The sequence below is a fragment of the Sorex fumeus genome, unplaced genomic scaffold (genome assembly GCF_029834395.1).
Source record: "Sorex fumeus unplaced genomic scaffold, SorFum_2.1 ptg000013l, whole genome shotgun sequence".
Taxonomy (NCBI): domain Eukaryota; kingdom Metazoa; phylum Chordata; class Mammalia; order Eulipotyphla; family Soricidae; genus Sorex; species Sorex fumeus.
This window is the reverse complement of record NW_026606070.1, coordinates 1,811,767-1,826,126: the sequence shown is the minus strand read 5'-3', so window position 1 is coordinate 1,826,126 and position 14,360 is coordinate 1,811,767. Positions and strand designations below refer to the sequence as shown.

General features: G+C 44.6%; 1 protein-coding gene across 1 annotated transcript; it reads left to right on the top strand.

Moving 5' to 3' along the window:
• Positions 1-981: 981 nt before the first annotated feature.
• On the top strand, positions 982-9,781 carry MEPE (matrix extracellular phosphoglycoprotein). The gene is made up of 3 exons (XM_056111136.1): positions 982-1,065; positions 4,258-4,311; positions 8,387-9,781. The coding sequence occupies exons 1-3, from the start codon at positions 982-984 to the stop codon at positions 9,779-9,781; spliced, it is 1,533 nt and encodes a 510-aa protein (XP_055967111.1).
• The last annotated feature ends 4,579 nt before the right edge of the window (positions 9,782-14,360 follow it).

The following is a 14,360-nucleotide window of genomic DNA, read 5'->3' as shown; positions in this document are numbered from 1 at the left end:
TTTCTCTCCTTTGGGGTGTTGAGGTTCGCAATAGAGGTGCTGAGCAGCCATCATGTTCGTTTCACCTAAATTCGAGCGAAAAAGACCAGAAGAAGCTGCTTAGATCTTGTCCTTCTTAGTTGCATGTTTCTCTACTTTAAGAGCTATCTCTCACCCTCTGACACCCTTCAGATAGGTTTCAAGTCCAGTCAAGAGAAAATCTTTGCCAAGCCACCCTACTTTCTTTCCTCTGAAAGAAACACCTGCCTCAGAGACTGGCAGCAAAGTCTGACTGGGGGTGTACAGAGCTATTACGGCATGGCTCTGGCTGGATAACGCTCCATCGTGTGTGACTAGTAGGTCAATGACTGACCTTGAACCACCCATGTCTTGTCAGCAGTGAGTGTTCCCAGGGAGGAAAAGGAGGTCAAAGAAACAGTCCCTGGATTCAGGCTCTTGCCTTTAGCCCACATTAATGGATTTTGGGAGAAAACAGAAAGTGAAGTAAAATTGCCTTATTGTCAAAATATGAGAGAAGTGAGAACTGCGAATGAACAGGGATGGGGCTGGAGCGACAGCACAGGGGGGAGGGTGCTTGCCTTGCACGTGGCCGACCTGGGTTCGATTCCCAGCATCCCATAAGGTCTCCTGAGCACCGCCAGGAGCAATTCCTGAGTAACCCCTGTGCATAGCCGGGTGTGACCCAACCACCCCCCCCAAAAAAAATTAAATAAATAAAATCAAGCATAGGGATGATGCATCTCAAGTAGAACGGGATGCAAAGGTGGTGGGTGCAAAGCTGGTTTTATCATGTGAGGTGTGGGGGAGGTGACTTTCACGAGAAGCAATGGGGTTCCTGGGACCTTACAAATTCTGCACAGAGCCCCCGACTCCTGGTTCTTCACCCGAGTTGCAGTGACTTGGTGAAATGGGGAGCAAAGGCTGTAGCTTTGACAAGAAGTGTTCCCACCTCTCTGCTTGGGCCCTCGGCCACCTGCGGAAATGCCCGGCATGGGTCAGGACTGGGAAACTCTGCTCCCAACATCTACTTGGCACGGGGCAGCCGTCAAGCCGCGCCTGCAGTCGGTTTGTTCTGCCAATGAGGGAGAACAATGCTCCCTGGCATCTGTGTTCCCGGAGTCACGGATTCAGGCTGGAGTGAGGAGGCCTCTTTCCGGGGGCTGCACTGTAATGCTGTAGCACTGTTCTTCCGCTGTTCATCAATTTGCTTGAGCGGGCCCAGTAACGTCTCCATCGTGAGACTTGTTGTTACTGTGTTTGGCATATGGAATACATCACGGGTAACTTGCCAGGCTTTGCCCTGCGGGGGAGATACTCTTGGTAGCTTGCAGGGTTCTCCAAGAGGGGCGGAGGAATCGAACTCGGGTTGGCCATGTGCAAGGCAAAAGCCCTACCCGCTGTGCTATTGCTCCAGCCCCCGCGTGTGTGTGTGTGTGTGTGTGTGTGTGTGTGTGTGTGTCTGAGAGCTAGGGCTCCTGGTATCAGGTACTCCATCAGCAGAAAGGGGACTCTCTGCATTGTTCCAAAGGTCCCATGTGACCCATTAACAAGCACAGCCCATAAATGAAGTGTTCAGTTCCGGGAACCACTGCCCCCAATATGGTAATTGTCCCCCATAACCACAAGTATCCCTGACCGGAAGCCAGCTTAACCAGTGACTGCTTGCTTTGCTTCTGAAACCTGTTCTGCTCATCACAACTGCTACAGTCCCTTACCCACGGAATCCATTGCCTGACTGGGGTGTGATTTTTGCTTTTACAAACTCATCCTGACTGCCCGAGGGTCGTGAATTCCCTGGGACAGTAGTCTGCTTCTGTAATAAAGACTCCTAATTCAGCCTGAACAGTGCTCATCTGTGTCTGGCCAAACTCCCTTAGACCAGCAGAAAAGGAAAGTCGGTCCTAGCCTTGGCTAGAGCGTTCTGGGCCATCACCTCACCTTGACGCAAAGAATTTCAGGAGGAGGCAAACTCGTGAAGCAAAATGGGCGGGTGGTTTTTAACATAGAAGAAAAGCCACAACAGTTGATACAATTCTAGAATTAAAATTGATTAGGTAACAAAGCTCTACTATTAAAATCAGTAAGTATTAAGAAATTAGTTGAGGGGCTGGAGCGATAACACAGCCGGGAGGGTGTTTGCCTTGCACGCGGCCAACCCGGGTTTGATTCCCAGCATCCGAGATGGTCCCCTGAGCACCGCCAGGAGTAATTTCTGAGTGCAGAGCCAGGAGTAACCCCTGTGCATCGCCGGGCATGACCCAAAAAGCAAAAAAAAAATAAATAAAAAATAAACAAAAATTAGTTGATGTGTGAAAATTGTTATATCTGATCAGAGGGTTGTCGAATTCATAGGTTTCTAAGAATTTACTAAGCCGTGTGTTGCTGGTTGAGCCTTCTGTGTTATTGTTTCTGCTTTTTTGAGTTTAGTTGGCCTCTATGTTACTGCCCCATCTAATGGGCTGTGCTCCTACTGGGATGTCAGTACTGAGAAATTAGGAGGTGTCCAAAGACTTCAGGATCTATGGTCTGGGCCAATGAGTTGACATGGTGGTGGCTTTGGGAGGTAGGTGTGACTGCTGAGGCTTGGTATACAGGGGTGGGGGGGTTGGGGGACGCTGCCTCCTCTCACCTCGAATAAATAATACCAGAGTTCTCAGCCTGGACATAGGGCACCTGAAAGAACTCTCAGCATGGCGTCTCTGCAGAGAGTATCTGTGAAGTGAAGTTGAGTCCTTGGTGTGGTTGCGCAGTGGGATGTGAGTGTCAGCAAAATAGTTCTTATTGGGTTTCAGTTTTTTCACTATATTCCACCATTGCCTTCGGGCTTGGAGGGTTTCCTCCGATAGGTCTGCTGTGAATCTAAGGGGTGCTCCTTTGTATGTGATTTCCTTCTTTGACCTTGCTGATAAATTTGTAAGTCTGCAACTGTACCTCATGGTGTTTCACTAATAAAAATTTTAAAAGAAAGAAAGAAAGAAAGAAAGAAAGAAAGAAAGAAGAGAAATAAATCTACATTACAATAAAGGTTTACATAGACTCACAAAAAAATAGTTCTTATTGGAAGAAATTCAGAGAGGGAAAGATGTGAGGGGAAGGGAAATTAGGAACATGTGTTCAAGAGAGAATAGGGACTTCTACGGAATGAAAAAGCAGAGACAGAGAGAAAGAGAGAGACAGAGACACAGAGAGAGACAGAGAGAGTCGGAAAGAGACAAAGAAAGACAGAGAGACAGAGAAAGATAGAGACAAACATGTTCAGGAGGGAACACAGTCTTGGAGGTAAAAACAAGGGAGCCAGGCTAGCGTGGCTTTGGGGAGGTTTTTGGGAGCATGAAAAGATGAAGCAAGACTGCATGGAAGAACAGAGGGAAAACAGAATTATTCTCTCAAATATCTCTATTTCAACTCTGTAAAAAAAAATGTAAGAGGAAATTTTTGACTGTGAAATTATCTTGACCGGAAGTTCTCCACATACAGAAAAGTTAATTCTGCACAGCAGAAGGCTTAACTTGTAACAACATTTTAGCAGTAATCCCTCACCTAAGGACTTGATGCTTCCGATGTACGGTGCAACAATGCTCACTAATTTCCTTCAAAGGAAAGTTTTTGTATCCTTCAGTTAGCAATTTATTGGTAACAAGTAATATGAAACAAATTCTTGTGAGCCTGCTATGGGGGGTGGCTGGGAAAATTGGAGACAATGGAGAAGGGAAGTTGACACTGGTGTTGGTGGTGTTGGTGTTGGAGTATTTGAATGCCTGGAACAAATCATCACGAACAACTTTGTAAGCCACAGTGTTTAAATAAAATACCTGCGTGGGGGGGGGGGGGGGCGGTGAAAAGTTAATTCTGGGCACTTTGTCACCTGCCACGTTGGTGGTCCTGGTCCTTGCATATTCTTATCACAGCTTTAGGGACTCTGTTAGCTTCTCCTGTTGGAGCCTCTGTTTCCGCCCCTGGGGTGTGCCTCAGTTTTACCACTCCAAAGAGCTCATGATTTGCATTTCAAAGGGATGTGGTCTTCGTGCCTTGGGGCTACTTCAGGGTTGAAGGATTTCTTCTTATGGTTTATGATTTGCCTTTGTAATGCTGAAATAAATATTAATGAATGTGCCCATCTTCGTTTGTTCAGAATGATTTTCTACAATGATTAATACAACCCAGGATGGCAAAACTATATGAAATATTTGTTGTTTGAAGAAATTCATGAAAAAAAAATGACTGTTTGGTGAGACTTTATTTCTTGTTTCCTTTTAGACATTTCAACCACAGGGTGAAAAGATGAAGCAAGACTTCATGGACGAACAAAGGGTAAACAGAATTATTCTCTCAAATAAATCTATTTTAACTCTGAAAAAAAAAGTCAGTAAGAGGAAAATTTTGACTGTGAAAATGTCCTTGTTTTCTTTGAATGGCTCATAAATGCAGAGTTATGCAACATAATCTTGGTGCAAAATCCACAGGGTATGAAACCAAAAAAAAAAAGTATTACGAATAATATGCTTCTCTTCAAATCTGGTTTCTTCCTTCAGAAAGAGAAGTGAGTATGAATTCTGGAAACTTCTACTAGCAAATATTATGTTTCCATACATGTAGGTGAGAACAAAACAACAAATGAAGAAGAAAGTTAAGGCAAGTCTCAGTGGGCTGTAATGTTGACATAGCCTTGGCTTTCCACGAGCATCCAAGGAGTTAAACAAGTGCCCTCAGCTTTTCTGATCACTAAATTGCAGCCGACCAGAGTTCTCCTGGCAGTCTGAGAAAATTCTAATAGCTATTAACCTCCTGCTCTTGATCTGAGATGCAGATGACCAAGGCAAAATTTGCAAACGTACATGCCTGATGGTCCACATTGTGAGTTTTGCCAGCTTCTGACACCAGCCATGAATACTGTAAAATCCACCTTTTTCTCCCACCTGCTCTCATATAAAAAAAAATAAAATTCAGGTGCACCATTTCAGTTGATATTTGGTAATAAAAGCAATGCACCCCGGGAGAGAGCTCTGTTAAACCCTTCTGAGGAAAACATAATCCGAGGGCGGGAGATAGGGAATGAGTTGGGATCTTCTGGTTGGCATCTGCCCTCCTGTGGTTGGAAGAAGTACTAGCAATCAGGAGAGACAGAAGTAGACTTTGGGGAAATTAAAACTTTCACAGAGAGCCAGAAACCAATTAGTAAGAGATGACACCACCTTAACGCTACGTTTTTGTACATAATGTACAAGGTCCACCATGAAAAGGCATGGTTATCCTATTTCTGAGTGTGTTCCCGTTAACATCTGGCACAAAAATACCAAAACGGACATAAAGGTAAGCCGAGTCTCATAGCAGTAATGCTTCGGATGAGCCAAACCCAGGTCCAGCTGCAGGGAAAATGAGGAAAGACAGCTTCCCTGTGGCCTGCTCCACAGTTCCCAAGTGTCGCTGGTGGCTGTCCTTCCTCCCGCAATTCTCTTCCGGGAACTCTGAGTTTCAGAGTCCCCCTGGCTGGGACAGGCAGCCCCCCCCCCCCAACACACTGGCCAGTATCTACTGAGTTTCATTCAGGATCTGCGGTGCTGGAGTCACAGGTGCATTTCGTACTGCTGCTTCTGAATAACTTCTGGGCTTTCTTAAGGAGGATTTCTCTGCACGTTCAACCCTGAACGCCGTTGGCAGGACATGCAGTCACTAGACCTAAAGAGTGACTTATGTTGGTGTCTGTTAAATGCATTCCACAGATGACTCCCTCGGTGTCAGGATGTCCACTGCAAACAGAATAAGGGCTTTGTCGCAGGATGGGACAATAGTTCTTTTCACTGGGTCCTTCCTCCGGACTCATTGGGCAAAGAATTGGAAACAGTTTTAAATGTCATCAGCAAAACGACTACTTCCTTTTCCCAATTTGGCTTCGCACCACAGTAGTAGTTTCCTGTCTAATTTCTTCTTGTTGTTCTGCTCAATAGTCTTTAGATGTGTCTCTGCCAGTTAAACTTAGTTGTGACTTCAAGTAAGTTAAAACTGTCACTGTCAGTGTCCTCCCATTGTTCATCACATCGTAGTTAAAATAAAGATGTGTTGATCTGCTCTCTCTGTTCTGCAAAATGCTATGTTAAATAAAACGATTGAGAAAACTTGACTCTTCTCTCCAGCATCTCCAGGGAAAAAAAGAAACACAAGGCATACACAAAACTCCACTATAACTCAAGACTGAATGTGCAAAGTGTTCTGTGGATGGTACAAAGCATCATCATATTTTAGGGCTTAGAATGTGAAGCCGCTCCTAATCAGATATTCAGGGAGAATTTCATAATGGAAATAATTAAGCTGGGTCTTGGGGAAATGAATAGGATTTAATCATACCAGAGAGTAGAAGGAACCATTCCCCATGCAGAGACCATCAGCCAAGGACAGGGTGGGGAAGGATGAAAAAGCAGAGAACAGGAGTCAGCTACTAGAGGGACCATCTTCAAAGAATTGATGCTCAATTCAGCAATATAGTCAGAAATCATCCAGCATTCCAGCAATAATGTAAAAATATTGCTGTTATTGGGGTTAATAAAAATCAATTTTGCATAGCTTATTTCAACCTAAATAAAATGCAAATTTGGTTTGAAAAAATAAAAGAAAGAAAGAATTTCGCATAACCAAGTGAAAAAAGTATTAACCATAACATGCTTCAGTTTAAAAATCACTTAATGTTTTCATTTGTAAAGGACCTTTTTATAGCTCTTACTGAAATGCACGGCAGAGCCTGGCAAGCTACCCATGACGTGTTCAGTATGCCAAACACAGTAACAAGTCTCATGATGGAGACGTTACTGGGCCCGCTCGAGCAAATCGATGAACAACGGGAGGACTGTGATGATGATGACTGAAATGCACACAGTTCATTAATATATGTGTCATTCATTAAGAAGTAAAAGCACCAGATATCAAACAAAACTGCTATCTAGAATAGGAAGAAATAATTAGAATGCATAAATTATAATCTACTTATTTTTCAAATGCATTTTTATCAAAATGTTATATTCACAATGAATAAATGAGCTTAATTACAAAGGAAAATATAAATCCTGTGTAGATTTTCCAGATTTAAAATCTTAAAATAGAGTTTAACACACTAAATTCAGAAATAGCTCACAAAAATTTGTCTTTTTACTTTTTGAGGGCCACAGTGGTGATATTCAGAGATTTCTCTGTGCTCTTGCTCAGGGATCACTCTTGGCAAGGCTCAGAGAATCATACATGGTGACAAAGATTGAACCCGGGTCAGTTGTGTGCAACGCAAGAACCTACCCTTCTGTTACGTCCCTCTGGCCCCACGATAAAGTTTCTCTACTACAGTTTTTCCCAAAGAAAACTATTATTGATTTGCAGCATAAACTTCCCAATACAAAAGATTAAGCAATAATATCACAACCTCCTCAAATAAGTTCAAATTATATCTTAAAAACATTATAACTTAGAGCTTTTGCATACTACAAACTCATGAGATTTTTTTTTTCAGAACTAAGAGCATTCTTCATAGCTGTACCTTCTTTATATCTTAAAATCTAGGGTATCTCCACATTTTATCATTCTTCCAACACTACTCTGGCATATGTATAAAAGTGTTCTTCCAAGTAGAACAATATTATTTGAAAATGAGAAAGAAAATTTTCAATTAAAAAGTAATGTTTTTAGACAACATAAGATCAGGGGTCATGAACATAAGATCAGGGGTCATCATTACAGATGAGCGCCACATCTGACCTCAGATTAAGGCTGTATTTCAAAATGAGGGCTGGAGCGATAGCACAGTGGTAGGGTGTTTGCCTTGCATGCGGCCAACATGGTTGACCCGAGTTCGATTCTTCCGCCCCTCTCGGAGAGCCCGGCAAGCTACCGAGAGTATCTCGCCCGCACGGCAAAGCCTGGCAAGCTCCCCATGACGTATTCGATATGCCAAACACAGTAACAACAAGCTTCACAATGGAGACGTTACTGGGCCCGCTCAAGAAAATCGATGAACAACAGGAGGACAGTGCTACAGGGCTTCAAAATGAGTCCCTAATCTATCGTTCCAGTTTAATTTTTTTGCTTTTATGATTTCACTAACCGTAAATTTTCCTTCAGATTAACTTTTAAATGTTTAATGTTTCTGAACACTTTAATATGGCAGTTCCTCTTACAACAATCTCATCCATCTTCTTCTAAGATTCTGAATCTTACCTTGCTCATTCTTCTTAATGAAACTGCTTTAGCGAGTTAGGAATTATATCTACTAACAAACCTCTGTTGAGTTAATACACTTTTAAAATTAAGTATCTGGTAGTTATGATTTTAAATAATGCTTGAGGATTATTACATTTCTAAAATCTTAACATTAAATCATGGCTTTATGTTGAAAATTCTGTGTTCACAGGAAGAAAACATCAAAGACAAAATTGCTGCTGTGCACCATTTTGGCAAGAGAAAAACTCAAGAGCTGACGCCAAATAAAAGCAACGGCCAAGAAAGAGAGAGAGATTTGTCGGATTTCAGAGCCACTGAAAATAAGCAAGGTAGCAAATCCCAAAATCTTTTGGAAAGCAGACTGACAACGAATGAAGACTATCTCATTAGCAATGAAGTAAATGGCCACAGTGACCTAAAGATGTCTATGAATCCCGAATCCTCTGCGATCAGAGAAGCCCACGACCTCAAAGAATCCACTGCAGCTCTCATCCAAAATAATGGTCAGCAGACAATAGGGCAGGTTATTTTGAGGGAACTCTTGGGGGAAGAAATCAAAATGAATAAACCCAGAAACACTCTAAGCAAAATCCCAGCATATATGAATGATGAAAAAGCCCCATCAAACCATAAGAAAAATTATCAAAGAAACTTCCCAACCCAAAATAATCCTGTCAGAAGCAAAATCACTTACCATTTTCCTCCCAGCACTGACTATCTTACAGAACTCTCCCGAGTGAAAAACATCCCTAGTGATTTTGAGGGCAGTGGACACACAGATATTCAAGAGAAAGTGGATCATCTCTTCCCTTTCAGTGGAGATGGCCAACCTTTCAAGGACATTCTTGGCAAAGAAGGAGCTATTATTTCTGGCCCAGAAGATGGCAACATTCAAACAGAGTTTATCAATCCTGATGCAAAAGGCCCACGTTACAATGAGCTTCCAGAGAAGGAAGAAAATGGGAGCAGTTCCACTGGAATTAAGGCAGGAAAAGAGGCCGATGTGACTGGTGTGAGCCTAGCAGAGAGCACCAATGACATCATAGGTATCACCAACTTCAAGGAATTGCCCGGAAAGGAAGGACAGAGAGTGGATGCCAGCAGTCAGAATGCTCACGGAGGGAAAGCTGAGTTCCATTATCCCCAAACATTCTCAAACGATAGAAGAAAGGAAGGCAGTAGGAACGTAGATGAGATTCCTAATTACAATGAAATTCCAAAACAGGGCAAAGGGAGTCGTACAAAAGAGATGAAATATTCTAGTAAGAATCAAGCGATCTCAAGGGAAAAGCAAGAACTTTCTAGTAAGAGCAAAAGTCAAGACCCCCTCCTTCCTTCTCCCGGAACTGAGAATGAAATTGTTTCCCAGAATGGTCCCAAGAGCGAGGGGGCTCTGATAACACATAGCAGGAAAAGTCACGAGGGACAACATAGGAGAAATACTCAGTATAAGGCGATGTCACAAAGGAAAGGCTCCTGGGCTGACAGAAAACCCTTCTCCAATAGACTCGGCAGCCCTAGAAAGCCCGACAGCAGCGAATCATCATCCGACAGCAGCAGTTCAAGTGAGAGTGACGGTGACTAGTGGCAGGAAGGTCCCAGAAGGGTGAGGGCTCAAGTCCCATCATCAGAGACTTGGTGGGACAGGAGGGAGGTCTAACAGCAGAGCAGATGGAGGACGGAGCAAAGACTCTGCCACCTGGCCTCCTGCTGAGTTGTCGCTATTCCCGTTGTCATGGCATGAACCTGGACTCAAGCTCCAGTGGCTTCTGATGGGGGAAGTTCGTTAAGAATGTGCGGTCTATCTAACATTGGCGAGGCGTTGATGAAATAAAGATCATTGATGAATGTCTCAAAAACATTTCTATGTTTTTTAACCCGTAGACATGAAAATAAACTTTACTTTTCATATGATGCCTGTGATTCGGTGATCAATAACAATCTAGTGTCTGTGGCACATCACTTCTGTAGCAACAAGATTAGTTCTATCTCATGAGAATTGGAAATGAGTACTCTGGACATGAACTGAGTGCTGAAAGGGCGTAAAGGGATATGGGATATACATGATGACCTTTCAGTGCCTGTATTGCAAACCAGAATGCCTAAAAGGGAAGAAAGAGAAAGAGACAGAGAGAGACAGAGACAGAGAGAGACAAAGACAGACAGAGAGGCAGAGACAGAGACAGAGGGAGGGGGGAAGACAGAGAAACAGGAAGAGAGGGAGGGAGGGAGGGAGGGAGGGAGGGAGGGAGGGAGGGAGGGAGGGAGGGAGATGGAGAGAGGGAGGGAGATGGAGAGAGGGAGAGAGAGAGGGCAAGAGAAGGAGGGAAGGAGAGAGGGAGAGAGAAACAGAGGGAGGGAGGGAAAAAGAGAGAGGGAGGTGGAGAGAGGGAGAGAGAAAGGGAGAGAGAGGGAGGGAGGGAGGGAGGGAGGGAGAGAGGGAGGGAGGGGGAGAGAGACAGAGAGAGAGAGAGAAAGAGAGAGAGTTCTGCCATAAAGGCAAGCCTGGCAGAGATGACAGAAGTGAAGGGAGGGAAATTGGGGACACTGGTGGTGGGAAATGGACACTGGTGAAGGGACAGGTTTTAGAATATTGTATGACTGTAACCCAATCATGAACAACTTTCTAATTGTGTATCTATGGTGGTTCAATTAAAAATAAACAAAAAACAAAGAATAGAAAAGGAAACTGTCAGAACTTTACATTTTAAGGGCATCCTTGTGAAATGCCCGTCTCTGACTTTCTTGTACTATTGAGTGCTGATGTGTTTACTAATGGTCCCCATTGGGAGCCCCAGAGCGCTGGGAAAGTGATGCAGTATTGAATAGATGGCTGGGTCTGGGGGGGCGACAACAACAACAAAAAGTAGTTCTGTCTTTGGCAAAAGTGACCTGAAATTAATCCACAGGATAAAACCCGGTGTCGTCCGCTCATCCCATCTGCTTATATACCTGTTTCCTGTTCCTGTTGTGATCGTCTTCCGCACTCATCGCATGTCTAGGACTTCTCATAAAGCAACTCTGTTTTCTGAAACAAATTGCACATTCTCACTTTTTCACTGCTACCTCTTCCAAACAAAGAGGGAAATGGGGTGGAAGGAGGTCAACAGGGAGAGTCTGGGAAGGAGAAACACAAATGCAGAGGCAGATATTACTCATGGACGGTGACACCATTCTGGAAATGAAGCCAAAGTTGTTGTTTCTCTTCTCTCTCTCTCTCTCTCCTTCCCTTCCCTCCTCCCTCTCTCTCTTTTTCTCCTCATACTTTCTAGAGCTAGAGACACACACAATGTGTGTTTGTGAGCACGTGTGTCTCACAAAGTAAGAAGGAAGTGAAATATATATACACCTTAGGCTAAAGTTGGGTTATTCCTGAAAAGGGAGGGAGGTGAGTCTTTTGATCAGGGAGGGAGGTGAGTTCTTGATGGTTTAGCTTCTCCAGATAAGAATAATATGTACAACTGGCCCCACTTTTTCTCTTTACCTGTCTAGCTACTTCACATTGACATGAATCCTAAAGGCATTGCAATCATGAAGAAGAGTGCGAGATCAGAGGCAGGGAAAGTCTGTGTATCTGTCCTGATTCTGGGCACAGATCATCTAAGTAGTTTCCTAAACCATAGGAGAGCTAGGGTTGGGGTCGAAGAAACAGCGCAGCAGATAGGGCACTTCCCTTGCACATGGCAGACCCAGACTCCCTCTCCGGCATCCCATATGATTCCCTGAGCTTACCGGGGTGATCCCTGAGCAGAGTCAGGAGTAAGCCCTGAGCACCACCATGCATGGCCAAACACCAAAATCAAAACAAACAAAAAGTACCAGGAGTCTTTGACCTTGTTCTTGAAACAGAGTTCCTAAATCCTTGATTTTTGCTGGCAGATTGTAGTGTTTCTGTTCTAATGCTGTGATTCATATATCTTACCCTACATATCCCTTCCACATCCCTTATTTTTAAATGTAGGAGTACTGCTATTTATTCAGCCATTGATTAAGCTGATTGAATTGGGCATAAACTCCACATTACTTTTTTTTATCAGAATGTTAATTTTATTTTATTATTTTCTCCCTTTTCTATTGAGTCACCGTGAGATAGTGACAAAGTTGTCATGTTTGAGCTTCCGTCATACAATCATTAAACACCCATCCCTCCACCAGTGCACGTTTTCCACCACCAAAATCCCTAGTATTCCCTACACACACACTCGTTCCAACCCTTCCCCTGCCTGCATGGCAGAGAATTTCCCCCATGCTCTCTCTCTACTTTGGTTATTTTTGATATTTTGACACCAGTCCCACCACCACTCAAACCTCCCGAAAAGGCAATGCTAGACAACTTGTTTTGTATTGCTTGTTATGGATGGAATATAATGTCCAGGAAACTCTGTGTCGTTCACTTCCGGGAGCTTTAGTTTATAGTCTCTGAGTTTTGGCCGCTGATGAGATTTCATGGTGCTGGGGGCAGTTTGTGGGTGTGACTGCCAAGCGACTGGAAAGCCGGGGACTTGGGGTGGGGGGGAGGCCCAGTCCCACTCCGAGCCTGCTTGGAGATCTGGATTTTTTATCCACGCCCTTTACAATAAGCCCTCTCAGAGCCAACCGCTGTGACCTTTGTGAGCAGTTCCATCAAACTAAAGCAAAAGCCAGAAGAGATCATGGGGACCTGAAGGTCATATCGGTAGGTCAGAAGCTTGGCAACAGCCTAGACTTGAAGTGGGGGTTAGGGACAGATGTGGCACCTGATGCTCTCGGAGTCAACGACAGGCTTATGGCGACCTGATCCTCTCTCTGGGTAAGTAGTGTCAGGTTGAGCTAAATTGGAAGACTCCCTAAATTGTAGGACCTCTGGCAAAACACTTGAATAGATGCTGGAAAATAGTGTTGCCCATAAAACAATTACATATCAGGGGGGCAAGGGTGGGGGGGAGTCATCAGCTCACTCCCTGGCTTATCTGACAAGCAGAAACATTCATAAATCCGAAGGTAAGTCACCTGGGCATAGAATCAGAGTTTCCCAGTAGGGCACGCTGCTCGCTGCCACCAGCACTGTTGGCAAATCTAGCCCTGCTGGGGTAGAACCGCAGCTGCACAGGTAATAGACCACCTTCCAGCAGAGGTGTAAGGGGGCACCGCTGGCAGAAACCAAGCCCTGGTGTCGAAATAACAGAGTCCTGGTGTTTTAGGTAAGTAGCCGGACTGACCATCCGTCCCTCTCTGCACACCCCACACCCCTTCCGGGGACTAGAACTGAGTAAGATCTAGCAACAGGACACAACTTTGGTGTGAATGTGGGTTGGGAGAGCCGTGGAGACAGAAGGGCGGCGGGAAGCCCTCTGCAATGTCTCTGGTGCTGTCGCTCCTGGTCTGCTCTCTGGACGAGCCTGGGGCCTGAGTTTATTTCCCTTCTCCAAGTCTGAGTGGGCCGGAATGTCTATTCACACCACCACCAACACTCCCATTTTCTGCATCCACTTAAGCGGAGCTGGAAGTTTTCTGACGTGGGTGATGTGGCTGCTCTGGGGTGCAGATTCGAGAGAAGGACAGTAGCCAGTGCACGGGCTAGAGCCTGCACGCGATTCCTTCTTTTTCCTAACCCACCATCCTGCCACCAGTAGCACAAGCCTTGACTGGAGAAAACAGTAGCAACAGTCACACAGCACAGATCCCAGTCTGGGGCGAAGGCCACCTCGAGTGTGATGAGGAATGGGCAGAGTGTGCCACCTTGTGTCCCAAAAACGCCTGTCGCCAGGCCTGGGAACTCTAACATTTATTTCTAGAACCCCTACTCCTACTCTTGGCTTTTTGGGTCACACCCGGCGATGCACAGGGGTTCCTCCTGGCTCTGCATTCAGGAATCACACCTGGCGGTGCTCAAGGGACCATATGGGATGCTGGGAATCGAACCTGGGTTGGCTGCGTGCAAGGCAAACTCCCTACCGGCTGTACTATATCACTCCAATCACATTCCTACTCCTTCTTGCCTCAGTCTCCAAAAGTCCCCTCCATCCCTGCCTAACAACTTCCCACTTCCTGCTTCTTTAAACACTCTGCCCTTCGTGGGTCAGGGGAGGCTTTTCTCTTCCAAGGTCTAATTACTTTTTTTAATTGCTATCTAATTTATCTGGTGTATTTTTGCGACTGACAACTTTGAAACCCATTGTCTGGAC

Coding starts and splice junctions, on each gene's coding strand:
- MEPE (XM_056111136.1), top strand. CDS start 982: ATGCCCGGCATGGGTCAGGACTGGGAAACTCTGCTCCCAACATCTACT. Junction 1,066..4,257: donor TCAAGCCGCGCCTGCAGTCG/GTTTGTTCTGCC, acceptor GTTTCCTTTTAG/ACATTTCAACCACAGGGTGA. Junction 4,312..8,386: donor ACTTCATGGACGAACAAAGG/GTAAACAGAATT, acceptor CTGTGTTCACAG/GAAGAAAACATCAAAGACAA.